Here is an 18,843-nt window from a genome sequence, read left to right as displayed (position 1 = left end):
CGAGATGATACAAGACTGTTTTAAGAAGACTAATGGACTGTGTCCACATAACGCCCTTTTTATGAGTGCCAGCGTCTTTTTTCTTCAATTGTTCTCAATGAGGAGAGAGCGTATGCGTCCACCGACAGAAAAGTCGCTGCACCCAGCATCTTTCTTTCTGAGCGCTCCAGAGTTTTTGTGCGACTGCTCCGAAGGTTTCAAGTTGAAAATCTCTGAACTTTTAAGAAAAGCGCTGGTGACGTCACTGTAGTTAGTGAATGGAGGGGAAGCTTGTTTTGGCCGTGTCTGTCTATCCTGAGCTTGGACACTCGCTATCATAACAAAGACCGAAAAAACATTTAGGAACAGAGAGGCGGGGCGGACACTAAATGTTGCTGGTGAGTGCTTTTATTACCGTACGCCTCGTGTCGCCTTGCTCTAACTTTACGTAACGTGGAGACAAGCTCATCTATGCGAAGTAAGAAGCAGACATCATCCATTTGATGCTCATTGGGGGGGGAAAGAAGTAAAACAAATATAGTAGAACTAGACAATAATAGATAGATAAGAAGCACAGGAGTGATGCTAGTACATCATACACCGGTGGTGATGTGTTGTCAAGACATTGTTCTCTTAGGAACAAAGAAAATAATGCTCAGATAGCTTCTTCATTGAAGCGCTCCCCAGCGCCCTGTAGTCTCTTTTCTGCCAGTAAAGGTGCTATGTGGACACGGACCGTAAGGCAAATATAAAAAGAGGAGAAATGCACCAGATCAAGAAGATGAGGTCACCTTTAACTGTGTCATTAATGGCTTTGAAGAGCACTCCCTGCTCATATCTTACTTGATGCTTCTCCAAAAAGTCTCTTCAGTGACTATTTTCAGTTGCCTTTGTGTTTTAAAAGAGACAATTTAACATCTCAACTGCTTTAAGAGCTGACGCGTTTGTAAGCTCTCTGACCTTTCAATTGAGTGAATTGTTGTATGTTGCTTCACTATCCTCGCATTGCAGAGCATGTGTATCCTTTAGTCTGTGTCAAGGTTCAGCAAAGCTGTGACTCAACAGTTCACTTTGAATGAAGTCGGTTGGATGCAAGTTGATCCCTAATGTCTTATGAGTTTATAACATGTTTTTAATCTGTTCCTGTGTCTATCTGAGAGGGTTTCATGTCAGGTCTGGTTTGAGCCTGTGGTACGTGGGAAAGCAAAACAAAGAAATTAAGATGAACTGTGCTTTAAATCCAGCAAACTCTACCCTTGAAATACTCGATCGATAACGGATACCTAAGCTCTTCTAGCTGCTATGTTATGATTGTCTGTGAGTTCCTTTATTTTAAGTTTCTTCTGCGATAGTTTTGCAATGGTGTCTTTTTTGTAAATGCATAACATCTTAGACATGGATGAACGTAGAAACAGTATTTATGTGTGACAAAAATCTGAAAAAAAGTGCAGATGTCAAAAGGTTTATTATTATGAAAGGTCACACATGCAACAATGAATATTAGAAAAGGGCAGATATACAGTGTTTTAACAACTGCAGCGAAGCGCCAGCTTATAACAGTTTGAAATCATTAATTTATATTTTACTATGCCTTTCTGTATGTTTCCATGTTTTGCCTTAAAAAAAGTGTTAATATTGTTTGTACGAGTGCCATTTATTTAATTACATATGTAATCATTTGTTCGGCTTGTGTAAATGTCAGTATGTTTACCTTTTCTGTTTCTGTTCCTGTTTTATCAGTTAGACTGTCTTTGTCCTCCATTTTAAATGTTAACCTCTGTTGTCTGTGTTTCGGCTCTGTGCCTGTCTTAATGTCCAGCTGAAACCAAGGGCTTCTGTAGCGCCACATTTCAAGCAGGATTATGAAAGAATACTGACACTGGAAGGCAGGGGATTAAAATAACTTAATGCAAGCCATTCATGTTTCTTGTAAATCAAATGCTTTCACAGCCTGACATCAGTCTTCATATTGTTTTATATAACTGCTTATATCGTTGTAGCGCAGCCAGTCAGCTGTAACCTCTTTGCAGACTTTGCACTCATCACATCACACTTTAAACATCCATAATCTGAATTTGAAATAGTGTTGTTTACACCTGATTTTCCAGTAAGTAACTTTCAAATGTTCAGTCAGTGACGGTGAGTCTTCTCTCCGTTGTCTCTTTCAACTCCATCTCCCCTTCCCCTTTGTTCTTGGGACTACGGGTCTTGTCCAACACCTGCAGTTCTCGAATCCTCTGTTAATGGAGTCATGACACAGCACAGGGTCAAGTGCAATTGCACTTTCAAAGAAACTTAATACTATTGTATAAATACAGCCTGGCACTAATGCCAGTTCAATGATCTATTTACTTCGGTACTAATCTGAGTCAGTATCTTATTGTATTGTTTAAAACAATCTGTGTTCTCTAAAGATATTTCAAAAACCAAGACGGCATAATACAGACTTGAGCCTGTATGTAAGCCATCGCTTGTTTACCTGGGATATCTCAGTGTTGATGATGTTGATGTACGGCTTCTCCTGACCCAGAGAAGACATATCTGCCAGAAACTGTCTTCTCTCCTCTATCTCATCCAGTACTACAAAAGAAACAAAGAAGTTAATATTAGATTTATTCAAGCGGCACTGGATATATTTAGTCACGCAAAGTAGCACGGTGCAGAATTTATTTTAGGCTGATATTAATAGAAACCGCTTAATTTAATTCAAACGTATTTTTATGGTTGTAATGGGACATGTAACTCTTGTACATCGTCTGTCTGTGCCGTCAGCCTCACCTTCCTGATACCGGTCTTTCTGCTCTGGGTTCGGACATGCAGGAACATTTCGGTAAGATGCAGGCGTGGGTTGCTCTTCTCCTGTTGCCAATATATTCTGAAGCCTCCTTTTCTCTTTCTCTAAGTCTCCTAGGAAAGTGAAACAGAAAAAAAACACAAGTTAGAGGCAGCAATTGTTTTCAATCTCGGCCTGTCAAAACCCATGAATGAATGGTGAACACACTTGAGGGACCAGGATGGAACTTTTCTCTGACGTAGCTGTTTCCAGAGCGACAAGCTTCAGCGGTGCGTCTCTGAGGCTTGCATAGCAGATGTTTCTGGACAGATTTAGTGGTTTTAAGCTCAGTGGGGGAAGTTGATGATGTGGGGTCAGAGGTCAGTGGTAAAGCTGCTCCGTCTGTGGAGAAACGTAAAAATAAATAAATAAATATACATATATATATATATATATATACTGTATGTTATGTGGCACTACAACATTCTATGATACTAAATGTTTCAGAAAATACCAGAGCACCCCTATTATCATATATTATATTTTAATCACAATATATCTGGATTTCCAACAATATGTCATCCTGAATTTTGCAATAATAATATGTGACAAACCATTTATCTCATTAAAATATTTCAAGAATATATAAAATATTGTTACAACTGTATGTCATGCATACTATTATCACACAATTTATGACCACATTGCATTCCTCAACCTCTCAACCAAAGTTCTTAAACTTACTCTTTAGACATTCATTGATCTGTTTTCTCTGAAGGTTGGTAAATCTTGATTGCTGCATCATTGCTGAGCTCCAGGAGAGATAATGATTAATATGTCAAAGCACGAACCTACACAAAAACTGTACACACACATCTGTATGTACCTGGAAATACACATGCAACACATCAACTCTCATATTGTATGTTTGTTTCCCATTCACACCTAACAGGTCACACTAAAATAGCAACATGTGCATCATCTCACATCTCAGCATATCCTGGGTTCCCTTGCTGTACTGGTGGGCTCTGGGGTTGTTCCATAGTCCTCTGCCATCTCTACTCTGTGAGGAGGCCTCCATCTACACACAAAGACACACAAACAAACATTATTAGCAATAATCTTAAATTAATAAGGCTTAAATTAGCTTCATCTCTGTTATTCAGTTCAATTCAAACTTTATGTTGAACTCACAAGAAATTCCGTAGAGTTCTGAGTAAACACTTAGTAAAACTTACTTAGTAAACACCGTGAGCTAATTTCGGTCGTTTCAACCCCAAATTATATAGCAGCGTCTTTCAGTTGCTGTAGCAACCGACTAACCACTTCCGGTTGCCAAACTTGTGTACGTTACGGTCACGTTGGGTGACAGCACAAACATGCGCTGTAAAAACCATCGGCGCAGCTTGTAATGCGTGAACTCTGTTGAAGATCATCTTTGTTGATACTTCCAACGCATAGCAGTTCATATGCACCCGGCGATGGTTGCGCAATATGACCCAGATAAACTACTTCCGGTTCTCGTAGCCGCACCGCAACAGTTTAGGCAAGGACAATAGGTTCTTCAAGGTCTGCATTAAACGTGTCTGTTGCGCTTTCAGAAGTACACGATTGAGCTATACTATCGCAAATAAGTCAAAGTAAATAACAAATACACAAGCCATTGGTAGAAATACTTTTTATAATAAAAGTCTACAATTTTCTTTAGATTTTCTTTTTATGACAAGCCATCCAGCCATCGCATTCTTTTATGGACCATGTAACTAAAGCCCAAGCAGCTGCAACAAGATGTCTGGTGCTACAGTGGCATGATAGTAAATGCATGAGCAGTGAGTTAAATGTTCTTAAAGTCAAAAGCTGAGGCAAAGGAGCTCGTGTAGTTTTTAGACACACAAACAACTTTTTATTCTAATGTTGATTTGTTGTTATTTGTTCCCTCTGCCTTTTTTCTTCTTCTGAAAAGGACTTTGTGACCTTGTTAAGAAAATGCCATGTAAATAAAGTACATTGCTGAAACCTGATCTCCCCATTGACATCAGGACAGAGAAACTCAACACATATTTTGTTCCTGTGCATCTGGCTTCATCTTGGACCATTAAATCTACATATAATAAAATAATATCTCTGTCTGTAATTTGATTTATTTTTTTGAATTCTTATTTTAGTTGCATTTTGTACATGTACTATGACTTGTTTATGCTTCTATAGGATTGTTTTTAGATATCATACTAATACTATATTCAGACTTTTTAGTATACTTTGTATACTATTATACAATTACTTTTTTTTGACTTTTTTGACATGCTATATAATACATGTTTAAAGTCTTTTTTTGACATACTGTACAATTATAAATTATTTCAACTCTGACATTTTTCAATAAACTATACTCTGACTTTTTCATTCATTTTTTGGGACAATTTTGATGCATTTTTTTGACATGCTATACAACAATATTTCTTGATATGTTATACTATAATGTTGTCAACATACTATAATAAAGGTTTTTCATTAATATATTGTACAAATGTTTTGTTTACACTATTCTATTAACTTTTTGAACAAACTATACTATGATCATTTTCATCATACCATTCTATAACTTTCATGAATTTATTCGGACATACTAAACTAGGACATTTTTCATGCAGTTTTTCGTCATGCTGTACTATGATTTTGTATTATTCAAGTTTTTTAAAGACTATACAAGGACTTTTTTATGACTTTTGACGGCAACACCAGGGCCAGGCTTTACTATTAGGCCAGGTAGGTCACTGCCTAGTGATGCCCCAAACTAAAAGGGCCACACACTATAAATCTCTCATGATGTTTGTCACACCGCGGTGAGGGTTGTCTTGTCTTGGGTTTTTGTATCGTAACTTCCTGTTTTATTTTGAAGCCTGACTCCCCTCTCGTTTCAGGTCACTTGCCCTTCCTCATGTGTCACCGGTCTGATTGTCTCCCCTGATCCCTGAGTGGTTCCACCTGTACCCCATTGCCCTCATGTGCTTATCGTCTGCGTCTTCCCTCTGTCCTCTGCCAAAGTGTTTGTCCTGGTCCATGCACCAAAGCCCGCGTCCACAGCCCTAGTTAGATTTTCCCCAAGAGTTTTTGTGCGCAAGTAGTTTTGTTCTGTTTCCCCTCCTTTGGGAGCGCTTTATGTTTGAAGGTTTAGTGAGAAAGTTGTTTGGATCAAAGGAAACAATAAAGTGCGCCTGTACGGAAAACCCTTGCATCTGGGTCCTCCTTTTAGACCAGGCATGACGATGTTAAGATATGAAAAATGTTGTAAACTAAAAAAACTTTCCCCACAGGGATCATTATACATACATATTACATCACTAAGCACGAAGTGAGTATCAAAAGAAAGATGAAAAGAGTTGTGTATGGAAAGAAGGTGGTAACATTAAAATATAATAGATTTTCAATTTACAGAAAAGAGAGTCCCTCATGTTAATGTGGGAGGCTCTGTTTGAAAAGCCTAAAGATCTCAATTCTTTTCATGTTTTATTTCATGTTGTTCTAATAATTTCATAAGCATTTACGGTATATAAAATGTTTGGTATTTATAAAATAATAATACTTTGCATAGGATATGTCTACATAAAAGCACACGCTAGCTCTTTTACTTTATCGAACTCCTCCTACAGAATTTATCTGATCAACGTGTCTTTCTTGTCTTTCTGATAGCATCATAGTAACAAATTCACACGTTAGTCTCCGGCTTTGGAAGATAACACAAACAAACAAATTAACTATGAACTTGTGTCATGTGTTTAAGGCCATAAAGAGGCTGCCACCACACTTTTTTAGCCTGCGCAGTGTATGCCTTGTGCAGTTTTCACTCTGAAGGAGAGTCTTTATCAGTGGTGGGCTCGTCATCAGGGACCAGCAGCAGTCAGGAGACCATTATCTGTGAGAAGACAGCAGCCTGCCTGTGCCCCATGTCGACAGATAAACTGCAGCAAGAATATAATCACCTTTCACACACAGATCTTCTCAGAAGTCAAAGCCATATGTCCTCATTGGGAAGACAGAGACCAACATGTGTGTGTGTGTGTGTGTGTGTGTGTGTGTGTGTGTGTGTGTGTGTGTGTGTGTGTGTGTGTTTGTGTGTGTGGAGTGAGTTAAAACTAATAGAAGTATTGGCTTAACGATGGGAAAGTTAATTACAAACTTAAACTGAATCATGAGCTGTATTGCTAGTTGGTGTGTTTGTTTACGAGCTACCTGCTCATCTCTTTACTAGTGTCTAAGAAACTCTGGACTGAAATGGCATAGACACTTCTACTGAGATCTATTTGGGGTGGAACATAATATCTATCCTAACATGCTATTATAAACGGTTCATACACCAAATAAATGACACGAAATGCGCACACACTTCACTGCACTTGCACCAACACAGTTTGCCCGCTGTGTCAAAGCATGCTTTATTAGATAGTGGCCAGACATCTGATAGCCACGCTGTGAATGAAAAATATCATAAGGGTGTCCTGCAATGCTCTGAAGTTTTAGGGGGGTCATTTTTCAGCATTTTATAAAACTTCTAGTACATTTTGTATTGGCATTTAGATGATTATTTTATTTATTGATATTATATTTATATTTATTGTACGTAATCATTGCCATATCCTAATATATTTAGGTTTAGAAATATTTTATTGATTATTGCTATTGCATTTCTTGTTTAATCATCAAAGAGTCAAATGTCACTATGGTCTATTTTATAAAGAATTGAGTTTAACACTCAACCATTGTTTTGTCTCAGAAAACACTCGTTTGGTTTACTTTAAGTGTCTGCGTGAAAAGGTGGCAGACATCTATGTCACATGAATTTGGGGGAAACTGTAACACCACTATACCTATATTCTGGTCAATGATTGTTTTCTGTGTATTGTATTTTTTTCTTTTTATTCTATTATTAATGTGTTTTTATGCATTTATGTTCTTTTACATTTTTACTTTCCTTATAATAAACACTTTAAATTGCCTTCATGTGTGCAAAGGTACCATACAAGTAAAGTTGTCTCACCTAAAGTGACTTGTACTATGATCATACGATGATAAACTCACATGGGATGATTGTTTTGTGTTCAATTCTGGGCTGTAGATATGCAGTAACTGTCAAAGTGAGGACATGGAAATTACAACACACATTATTTGTAATTTATTTGAATTAAAACAGAATTATTGGTGCAATCCTCATAACGGTTAGGGCTTAGGCTTATGTCATTTTCTATCGTGACATTATCTATTGGTCGGGATTTAAGAATGATACATTTCTACGTGAAATGACAGCTCGGAGCTCATCAGTTTACTTTTTGCTTTGAATCCCAGAGAACAGGACGGCAGTGAGTTCAGGTGAGGTAGTAGTCTTATATAGTATAGTCAGTTTCTTAGTGATTTATATATTAACAACCTTAATGGACTCATAGAAGGGGGGGCAGCAAAGAAACTGATGACTACGCTCCACCTCCTAACGGTCAAAACCTACATGAAAAAGAGAGATTTGCAGTTAGACTTGCAGCTGACAGAGATAGACAAGAGAAAGGAGGGAGAGATAGCAGGGGAGTAATGGAGACAAGGGGGAAGCTTCAAGAACCTGTTTAAGCGGCCCTGTAACACGGAGCGGACTGTAACTGGGATGAGTAGCCTGGTGAGCTGGGCTTTGACTTTCTGTTAGCTGAGCTTAAGACGGCCATGTAAAGACTAAAAAGCAAAAAAAAGAGAGGAGAAATTACACTTTTGTTGCTACCACTGACAATCGGCATCATATCAAAGTGCTTGATGGCTGTTACACAGGCTGTGCTCCCCTCCTTCAGCTCCTTCTCCAACCTCGCTCAATCCAGCGGCAATATGAAAGTAAGTATCGGGTTGACACCAGTTGTTTGATTCCTACACAGTGACAGGAAAACGTGTAGTGCTTCCTATTGTATGGTCTATATTATTGTGCTGATAATTTGAACATTCCGCAGATGGATTATCAATGATTTCACTTAATATTTACTTGACAAATGTGTCAGTCTTGCACTATAATGCTGAGCTTGTGATGTCTCCCAAATAACTGGAGACAAATATGGTGGTTGAATTGTAAGTCGTTTTTGATCAAAATCATCTGCTAATGTAATTTAAAAAAAAATGCAATGTAGTAAATAATCCGAAGCTCTGCACATCTGGCATGCCCATGTGTTAAAGAGTTACTGGTGACTGTGCTGTCCACCCTAGCCACAATGATTTTTCCTGTCATATTCGTCATATTAGTACAAAATTCCCACTGTGTGTTTCCACTTACAGTGTTTCCTGGCTGAGCCACAGTGGAGGGATTATAATGCAAATTGGTAATTTTGTACTAAAAACTAAAATTGAAAGATAAACACTTGAGGATTGAAAGATTGCGACAGACTGCTTAAGCCTGATATTAGCTTCAGCTGATCTCTTAACAGCCAGTATGGACTACAAACACCTGTAACACTTTCAATGTATTTATTTGTTACATTTTGTCTTAAAAAGTAAGGAAAACAATGAATGATCCCTGTCGCCTCCACCCAATGAGGCATACAGCTAATTAATGAAACACTAATCGGTATGGGCACAGAAAAAGTCAGATGGTGCATCCCTACTAAAGCAATGTGGAGGAGTCTCCTTTTCACAAAATGTTTTGCCTGGTATTCACTTCTCAATCCTCTCCAACACCATCTAGGTGTGGAAGTCTGAGGCCGAGTCTCTCCTTCCGGACTCTCTCGGTAACAAACCGTCACCAAGCAGCTCTGAGCAGCTGCAGGTCTCTCAACAGATGACAGAGGAGCTCCTGGATGACGACAGCCAGGCATCCTGGGACATTGAGTTCCTGCTGTCTGATTGGAGCAGCACATCGCCCGACCTCAACCCTTCTCTGGATAACAATGATCAACGGCTCCCACAGTTAGACCCGAACACAGCGTACCAAGAGGTGGACATGTTTAAGGACCAACCTGGGCAAGAGCATATGCAGATGAACACTGGCTGCCTCATGGCGCAGCTGCTGTCCCCAGCTGAAACCACAACGCCAGTCCAGCCAGAGCTGTACCACCATGAGTATAAAGACGACCATACAGGTCGAACTTCATTTCCCAATCCACCTAATGTAGATCACTTTGGCTTCCCTCAAGAAGGCAGTTACGAGAGGCACAGCAGAGGAAACCTCTCTAAAGTCTCATCGTGGGGCTTTAACCCCTACTATCCCCACCAACACCCCTCCACGGTGACCTTCCCCGACAGCAGGTTCATACCCCCTCAAGCTGTGACCCCTGACCCTCGACACTACAGCTACATGCCCCACTTTAACCACAATGCCAACCACTTCTGTGAATATACCCACAGCCAGACCACTAGTCATCTGCCTCTTCACCAGCAGTCCATGCTGGTTGTTCCACAGCTGCCCCCTGGTGGGATGGAGGGGAAGCGTAGTCGAAGGGCGACAGGGAAAAAGAGGCCCGCCATCCACAGCTGTGAATACCCTGGATGCAGCAAGACCTACACCAAGAGCTCACACCTTAAGGCTCACCTCCGCACTCACACAGGTACAACAAATTGGCTCTGCCCCAGAAACGACTGAAAAGTATGTCAGAATAAGACTCAATATATGATTTAATGTATTTGTTTGTTAAGGATCATTTATTGTATTGTCTACTCTTCAGGGGAAAAGCCTTACCAATGTTCATGGGAGGGCTGCAACTGGAAATTTGCCCGCTCAGATGAACTGACGCGTCACTACCGCAAGCACACGGGCCAAAAACCCTACGAGTGTTTGCTGTGTCAGAGGGCCTTCTCCCGCTCCGACCACCTAGCTCTGCACATGAAGAGACACACCTGATGCACTTGCGCCATGAGGACTTACAACACCAACAGTGGTAGGATGGCATCACAAATCACTGTGTACAGGCTGCCTGAGGGGAGTTGTTTGTTTCGGTTTAGACGACAAATGAGACAAATTCAATTCAGAAGCCTTCCATATATGAAATACTTAATTTTTTTAAATAAAATGATTGATCAAAGAGTGACCAAGTAACTTTCAGGTAATGGCTAAAGACATACTTCACCACAGAACGATTTGTATATAAATTATTCCCTGTGTTACCTTGAATTATTGAAGAAAACATAGTTTATCTTGCATGCCTCACACATTGTGCAGTATAATGTAGTATAAGTCTCATTTATCCAGTCGTAAGCTCAATACAACCCATTTGCAAGTGTTTTAAATAGTTTATGGAATAGCTTTATACGTTTTTGGAAGTAGTGACCATATGACAAATTATATGATAAATGAGACTTGGATTATTCTTCACGAGTTTGTAAACAGATGTTTTCACATATTTTAGCACTTTTTAAACGCGGCCCCCAATTACATCAATTCATCAAAACCTTTCTCCATTTCTTTAACCTTTGTTCACTGTGGAAGCATGCAAGAAAAATAAAGTTTTTTTAAACAGTTCAACACAGGGGGAGGAATTGTTATACTAACGGTCATTTTGTGCGTGAAGTATTTATTTAACAAATTACTTTTAAGACTACTCCGCTGATAGCGATGCACTCAACATTGTGGTACTGAAAAAGAAGTTTCAAAATCAATGTAGCAGAACCAGAGATATAGTGGCGTTTTTCTCACATGCTTGCAGTGTTACTCCCCAATAAGGGCCTCTTAGACAAACACTGTACACACTGTGGGCATGTAGACAGCAAACATTAACACTAAAAAAAGACCTACCAAAAATGTGTGTAATACGGGCTACAATACAATACACAGCAGTATATCCTGTTGGATCTCATGGTGCACTGAACAAAGACTGCTTAGTAGCAATGCTTAGCTCAGATGATCCGATGTCTTTGTCGGATTTCCCTTAGAACCTTTGTTGATTTTAATATTGATTGTAATACAAACAAACAAACCATAAAGTATGTTAAAACATGTGATTATATAGTGAATCCGAGATTATGCATTGTAGTCACCTACCTTCATGTTGATCTGTTTGGGTTTTTTTTATTTAAGAAAAACATATATGCTTTTGTGTCTTGCATCCGGCAGAATTTGAAACTGTAAATAGTCCGCATTTTTCTCAGTTGTTTATATAATCTTTATATGCAAGCAACATATTTATTCAAGTAATATTTTATACCAGCAGAAGATAGGCTACTATTTTATTGTACAGGGATTTTTTTTAATCAAAGGAGTGTTAATGTCTTTTAATTATTGTTTTCACAATCATAATTCTAATAAAGACCTCTAAAGCTGTAAAATTGTCTCGGAGTGTGACATGATGTATTCAGGCCGCTGATCTTAACAATAATATTACCCTGATTATTTAATTTACTCAACGTTTTAAGGGATTTATAAAAACATGTATGTGTCCTGCATGAAGCAGAGTAAAATATGTATCCATCTAGAACATGATTAGAGCTCAGAACTGGTAATACCAGTCATTCCCACAAGTAATGCCAGCCTGTGGCCTTTAGGTGGCAGTCCTCTGTCATGGTATCAGCCTTAAAGCCTGCAGGCTGGCATCAGTAGGATGTTGGCAGTTGTGTCTGTGTGTCTGCAGTGTCTAATCTGGGTGAGGTCAGGATGAGAATATGCTTATGTAACTCAGCACCCACTGATTCATCCTGATTATGTCAGATGAAGGAGGTTGTCGCCACATCATGAAGCTCCCTCTCTTTCGCATACACTTCCACAGACAGTACACCCTCAGGAAAGACAAATAAAGAAAAGCAAACACAATTACCCACTCATTTAGCAACATTTGTAACACTGAAATGAGTTTGCATGTGCTTGTAAACATAGTTAGAATAACGACAGGTAACTTCCTTTGAGTTTTGTTTACATCCAACAGTCCTTTCAGTTGCACAAAACATGTCAAGTGAAACATTAAAACGTGTCAATTACAGTATATAGAACATACAAAGAGAAACTGCTTATTGAGGTCAGAGTTACTTTTTGTGTATAAGATATACTTTAGAGAGCACACACTTGTTTTACTCCCAAAGATGAATCACATCATATTGTATCTATATTAATATTACTGGAAGGTAAGCAAGAAAAAGGGCAATTTGTTTGTCGTTTTGAGTATATCGGCTTTAAAGAACTGCTCAGCCTGTAAAATCAGGTATATGGTATATTCTCTGAATCTGGAGGGAGCTTTCCAAAGTGTGTTGTCTGTTGTAAATGTCTGTTGTAAAAGTCCCCCAACTTTCTGACCATGCAACTCTCAATTGCTGGAGTGTCCCTTTAAGAATCATGTTTTACAGCAATAGATTGTAAAAGGTTGGAGCAGGTTAAATGGTTTAATAGGATTTAAGACGAGGACAAACCCAGTGGTTTGGAGCAATTAATCTTTATTTAGAACATCAATAAGCTCCAGTCTAAATTCCCTCTTTGGTGCAACTATCGAGGCTATGAATGGCTTCTTAAGCCTGCTCATCCAAGATGGCCTGATAGCAGACGAGCGGGGAAGTGAGCCCCCACCACCAACACATTAGTGCCAAATATACACACATGATTATTATAGTGCTGCTATACTCATTGGCCATTAATAATCTGTTCTCCACTGAGACTGTGCTCACATAGCAAGATATTACACATCAGCAGATAAATCCACGGCACTTCCCTGATAGACCGTTATGAGGCTCCATTTGCAGAGCGAGTTTATTTTAGTGCAGCGTTCGAGAGTAAGTGATTTGGGATTTAGAGTTGACACGAGGACAGAGGCAGAGTTCTGACCTGTCGTGCCCCGAAAAGAACAAACAAACTCTTTCTACTTCCACTTTCTAGTTCCTCCTTCCCTGTTTACATCATGTTATACTTTAGAGAGGGTATTATGCAGGCATTATGCATTCATGGCAATACTCAAGCGTAAACAGTTTGCAAAACAAGCACTGAAGCATGAACAAGTCATGAATTATTTAGCTCTGTTAAGTTTTTTTTTGTTTTTCTTTTTGTCTGAGCAGCTAAACAGGTCAAAGGTGAAATATGTCATTATTGTAATCTTTGGGACCAGGCCAAGGCTTAACATCTGAATACCATAAACATGTGATGGGTTTTCAACACTTTGCAGCTGCTTTGTAGATTTGTAACTCTTTTTTTGGTCAAATATATGAAAGGGAAAATGCTCAATAAAAAAACCTAATTTGATTGTTTTATATAACAGAAAGCATCATATTCAGTGGGGAGAAACATGTTCCCTGAACATGGAAAAACAGATTAACTGCAGCAGCTGAAGGAAGGTTTACTGGGAAAAGATGTAATATAATTCCCTATCTCTTTCTTGTTTTCCTCTGTGGAGAAATGCAGGAGAATGGATCTTTATGTATGGAGAGGATCTGTGCACACTGCACATGTGCATATAGGACATTAAGTCTCAATATTTAAACAGGAAAGAAAGCTATAGATTTTGAAGGAGAAAAAAATCCACTGAACATTATTGTCAAATCTATGCAAACATTGCCATTCAATTCCCTTCAAACATTATATTGTTTCCTCTTCCTGCAGGCACAGACACACTGTCACATCCAGTGCAGTGTACGGTAACACTGTGTGAACAGTTTGGGACATCTTTGACACAGCAGAGCAAACACACTATTAGACACCATTCACACTGCTTTGTATATTTCAGGAGCTCTGCCTCGCCAGTGAGCATCTGTAAATGTTTTTTCTCTGCATTATTAAACCCTGCTACTTCAGGACAGCACTGATACCAGCCTTCAAACTGAGATATCTATCCACAACATGTATCCATCTACATTATACAGAGGTTACACATTCATGGACAGAGCCAAACTCACAAAGGTTATGATTTCTAAATGCAGATAAACTCGTCCAGCATAGCAAGTGTCTTATCTCACTCCTACGAAAGTCATCACAAAGCTAATTATTGACCGTACTGTTTGTTTGCGATTACACAATCTCAGAAAGTGAGAATCTCGGTCTGACGGCCAAAAGCAAAATGAGGATTAGTGGTAAAAGCTGCCGCAGTGCTGAGACTGTTGAGACTGTGAGTCCAAGTGGATCGAGGGATGTAAAAAGGCGGGGGAGAGAGAGGGAAGAGGGGGAGAGAGAGAGGAAAGAGGAGGGGGAGAGAGAGGGAAAAGGAGGCGTATTCCCCTGACTTGAACTTGAGCGTACACACACACAGAGTCAAACAAGGCCAGTGTCCCCTAGATGCTCAGGCAGTCAATTATTTTCGTAATTCGTTTTATAATGAAGCTTCAGGTACACATGAAGGCACATGCACACACACACATTTGTACCTTTGTACTTATGAGTACCCTTGTTGATATAATTCATCCACTCACCCCTCACCTTGACCTTAAAGGGAGCAGCAGCGATTTAGCATGACACTAGACGGTTTAAATTAAGAATACTCATATTCAAAGCTGACTTGAGACATGGGTTCACACTAGCTGCAACGCTAAATCAGGCCGAGGGCGTAAAGTGTGTGTATTTGTGTGTGTGTATGTTTGGTAGTGTGCCCCTTAAACACATTACAATACTCACCCTTACCTCAAACCTAACCCTATTCTAGTCTATAACCAAGTCTTGATCTACAAACTACCCTTTGTATAATTGAGAACAGCACAAACCTGAATTTGTTCTTGAAAAGATAGAACTACATGAACACACACACATTGTTCTATACTTAACATATACAACATATACAACCCTCTTTTTGAGGATTGTACAAGTACAAAGTATCATATAATATTCAAATAAAAGAAATAGAGAAATAATTTATGGACATTTTTTTTATTATCTTTCTGCAACTTTAGAATTACCTAAAGTCAATTGAGTTATTCTAAAGTCTCTAAGAGTTTATTTGAGAACATCTATTTTAAATGTATATTCTTAAGTAATAGTTACTGGGTAAAAACAAGTACCAGTATGGTCCTTTGAGAGGGAAAGTTACATAAAAGGTGGCAAATTTTCCCTTTATTACCCATAACTGTTTGATTAAAATACTGCTGTCGTCAGATTTATGTCTGACGGCCTGTCTGTGCCGGCTGTTACTACATGATTGTTGTTACTCTCTGCCTAAGTTTTCAAGGTTAAATGAAAGTTTAAACTCACATACACACATCGTTGCTTTCAATTTTTTTTACAGAATCCAAGCTACAATTGGCCCAATTGTCAGTGAAGCATGTCCAGTGATATAAATGATGTCACATCAACCTTCAGCACATGTGGTTAGGATTAGAGTCATGGAGGGTCAGAGATGATGTTCAACGGTGAGTCAAGTCAAGTCTGTGAGTGAAAAAGGTAGAAAGAAACTCTACCAGGAAGATTATATGTCAACTAGTGGATGGATTATCTCAAAATTCCGTACTGGAATTCATATTTTGCAAAATATGAAGAATGTTTCTCCAGCACCACAAGCAAATTCAAATTTTTATTTTTTTGTGAAATATTTCGAGAACTATTGATTGATATTAAATTTACTTTCCAGACATTCACAGTCGTCTCCTCTGGTTGACTTGTACTAACTTTGGTGACTCCCTGATTCTTCATCTAGTGCTATCAACATTTGAATTAGTCCAATACTTTGGTTTATGACCAACAAACAACCTAAAATAATGGCATTCCCGTCAGCCTCAGCTCTACTTTGAGTTTCATGCTAATATGAAAATATAAGCATGTTTATACATTAAACAGGGACGGTGAACATGTTGTACCAGCTTAGTGTGAGCTTGTTGGAATGCTGATGTTAGCATTTAGCTCAAAGCCCCACTATGCACAGGCGGCTGCAGACTCTCTATGTTCACACTATACGAGCAACAGACCTCGATCCACTTTCAATACAAGCCATGAAGCTTGACATAAAGCTACAAACTGACCCGCCGACACTTGCTGCTGCGTGACATGTTACTAATCAAAGTTGAACTGGCCTCACCTTTTTTTCTCAGCGTAGGTGAGCATTTCTGGGAAAATACTTTCCAAAAAAAAGGTAACCTGGAAACCAGGAGGCAGGAACTGAAATCAAAATGTTTCATTTAATCTAATTTGTTGGCAGATCATTCAGCTGAACTGCAGGACAGTAGTACAGTTTTCTTTTCACGGAATGTCATTCCAACCTCCTCCCTGAGTCCCTGCATGTCAAAGCCGTGAAGCAACATGTTGAAACTTTTCTGCCAAGGTCATAGAAATAGGTCAATCGTGACATTGATGCTACTACTACAATAATTAATGAGTGAGACTTTTGCCTGGTTTTGGAGAAATTGGGGAGATTGACACAGAGACAGAGAGTCCTGTGTGAAGCATTTCCATGTGCAGGGAGGAAGTATCACTGTCCCGCAGATCGCTCATGGAACAATGTTCCTTTTTTCTGAGCAACCTCACCCCAACTGAACTTCCAGCAACACACAGTGCTCACATGCTCTCGCTCTCTCCGAGTGTTGCATAACAACAGCTCTGTTTTCCATTCACACTATCAACTGGCATTCAAATGACTCTCTGTCTCGGTGTGGCTCGTTACACTCTTCATCTCCAACATATGCTTATAAAATGTATACATTAACTCACAGGTGCAGTAAAACAGTGATAAGCTTCTTTTGTTCTTACACAGTGAGGCCCTCAGTCTCTGTAAAAAGGAAAAAACACACAGAGTGAGAGACATTAAACATCCTGACGTTGGTTCCTTGACAGTTGAAACTGGTGTGTCTGACAATATAATGTTGTGATGGAAATCAAAGAATAATTGTATGTTATATAAGTGTTTGCATTGAAACAAACAGCAGATGTACGCAACACATTTTTCTGTGTAGCTGACTTACCTTGAACTCCTAGTTATGGGTGCTCACCTGCAAAGAGCAAATGAGGACAACTGAAGCCACCACGACTGCTATTCAACTGGATGATCTAATTTAACACAGGGAAACAGAGGCCTGTATGAGGTGTTGAATGTAAGAAATGATCTTTACAGCGTCACGACTATTTGCTGTCCTGGCTCCTCAATGGTGAAATGAGCTCATTGACATCAGGACAGCAGAAAGTCTCCACATCTTCTGCTGCAAACTAAAAACACATATTTACTATACACTATACATCGAATGAGGAACGTAGCACCCTAGTAGCACTTTAGCACTTAAATGGCACTTACTTATACCACTTTGTAGTTTAACTTTCTTGAAGAAATTGTACTTTCTTGATTCTTGTTGTTCTGAGTTTGTACTCATGGTTGAATGCACTTATTGTAAGTCGCTTTGGGTAAAAGCGTCAGCTAAATGTAATGTCCCACACACAGTGAGGTAGAAAACCACACCTGGCTCTTTATTAATTAATTCACTATAAATAATTGCTAAACTTAGTCAAACATCTTACAGACTTTTGTATGTTCCCTTTAACTTTGAGACGTTTTCACCAGCGCCATCATCAGGTAAAATTTGTATTTATCTACTCTTTTTTTTGGACTAATTACTTAAAAACGGATCACATTCCCACCAGCCACGTTGATGGCTCTCGTTAATTTGCTCTTATCGCTAGAAGCATACACGTAGTTAATGTCAATGCATTTAGCTAAACACTATATCTTTATCATTTGCTTTACACAATGAAACGGGTTGTATCACAACTGGCGTAAACCCAACTACGGGTTGGACCGGTTGAACTTCCAGGGGCCACTTCGGGTCGATTGGCTGATTATCCGACACATGGCGTGTTTACTGGCAGATAAAGAGCTGCAGCAGCATCGGGCCCCGATACTTTCTGTGTCTGTGTTTTCATGTGTCGCTTGTTGAATTGTTAAAAGCTAACGTTACATGTTGTTGACTTACTCTACAGTTTGGCTGTTGACTGAGTGTTTTTTTTTTTATGTCAACCTTTCGACTTTCTTCACTTGGCAATGATGTGTTTGTGTTAGAGTCATAAGATACTTGTCAAACAACCTGTCAGGATTGGTTGCAGCGCGGGTTTGTTGTTGTTTATTCTGCTGCATGTCGCCGCTGGTTTCACTCAGCTGGCTTCCCTTCTCGGCGGAGGAGGAGGAGGAGGAGAAGGAGGAGGAGGAGTGGGGGTGGGTCATCCCGGGTGAGCATCCGACCCCATCTGAACCAATGAGCGAGGAAAG

General features: G+C 39.3%; 2 protein-coding genes across 2 annotated transcripts; one reads left to right on the top strand and one right to left on the bottom strand.

Moving 5' to 3' along the window:
• Positions 1 to 268: 268 nt before the first annotated feature.
• cUnh22orf23 (chromosome Un C22orf23 homolog) lies at positions 269 to 18,682 on the bottom strand. Its single transcript, XM_079219904.1, has 9 exons — positions 18,662 to 18,682; positions 17,552 to 17,636; positions 17,340 to 17,358; positions 3,740 to 3,833; positions 3,497 to 3,559; positions 2,981 to 3,154; positions 2,758 to 2,886; positions 2,459 to 2,559; positions 269 to 2,216 (listed from the first exon to the last, which is right to left on the bottom strand). The coding sequence occupies exons 4-9, from the start codon at positions 3,831 to 3,833 to the stop codon at positions 2,106 to 2,108; spliced, it is 672 nt and encodes a 223-aa protein (XP_079076030.1). The 5' UTR covers positions 17,340 to 17,358; positions 17,552 to 17,636; positions 18,662 to 18,682; the 3' UTR covers positions 269 to 2,105.
• On the top strand, positions 8,543 to 10,607 carry klf1 (Kruppel like factor 1 (erythroid); the record flags this gene model as incomplete). Its single annotated transcript, XM_079219696.1, has 3 exons — positions 8,543 to 8,617; positions 9,456 to 10,314; positions 10,432 to 10,607. The coding sequence occupies 3 exons, from the start codon at positions 8,543 to 8,545 to the stop codon at positions 10,605 to 10,607; spliced, it is 1,110 nt and encodes a 369-aa protein (XP_079075822.1).
• Positions 18,683 to 18,843: the final 161 nt, after the last annotated feature.

This window comes from Taurulus bubalis, assembly GCF_910589615.1.
Source record: "Taurulus bubalis genome assembly, chromosome: 6".
Classification (NCBI taxonomy): domain Eukaryota; kingdom Metazoa; phylum Chordata; class Actinopteri; order Perciformes; family Cottidae; genus Taurulus; species Taurulus bubalis.
This window is presented reverse-complemented; position numbering and strand designations above follow the sequence as displayed.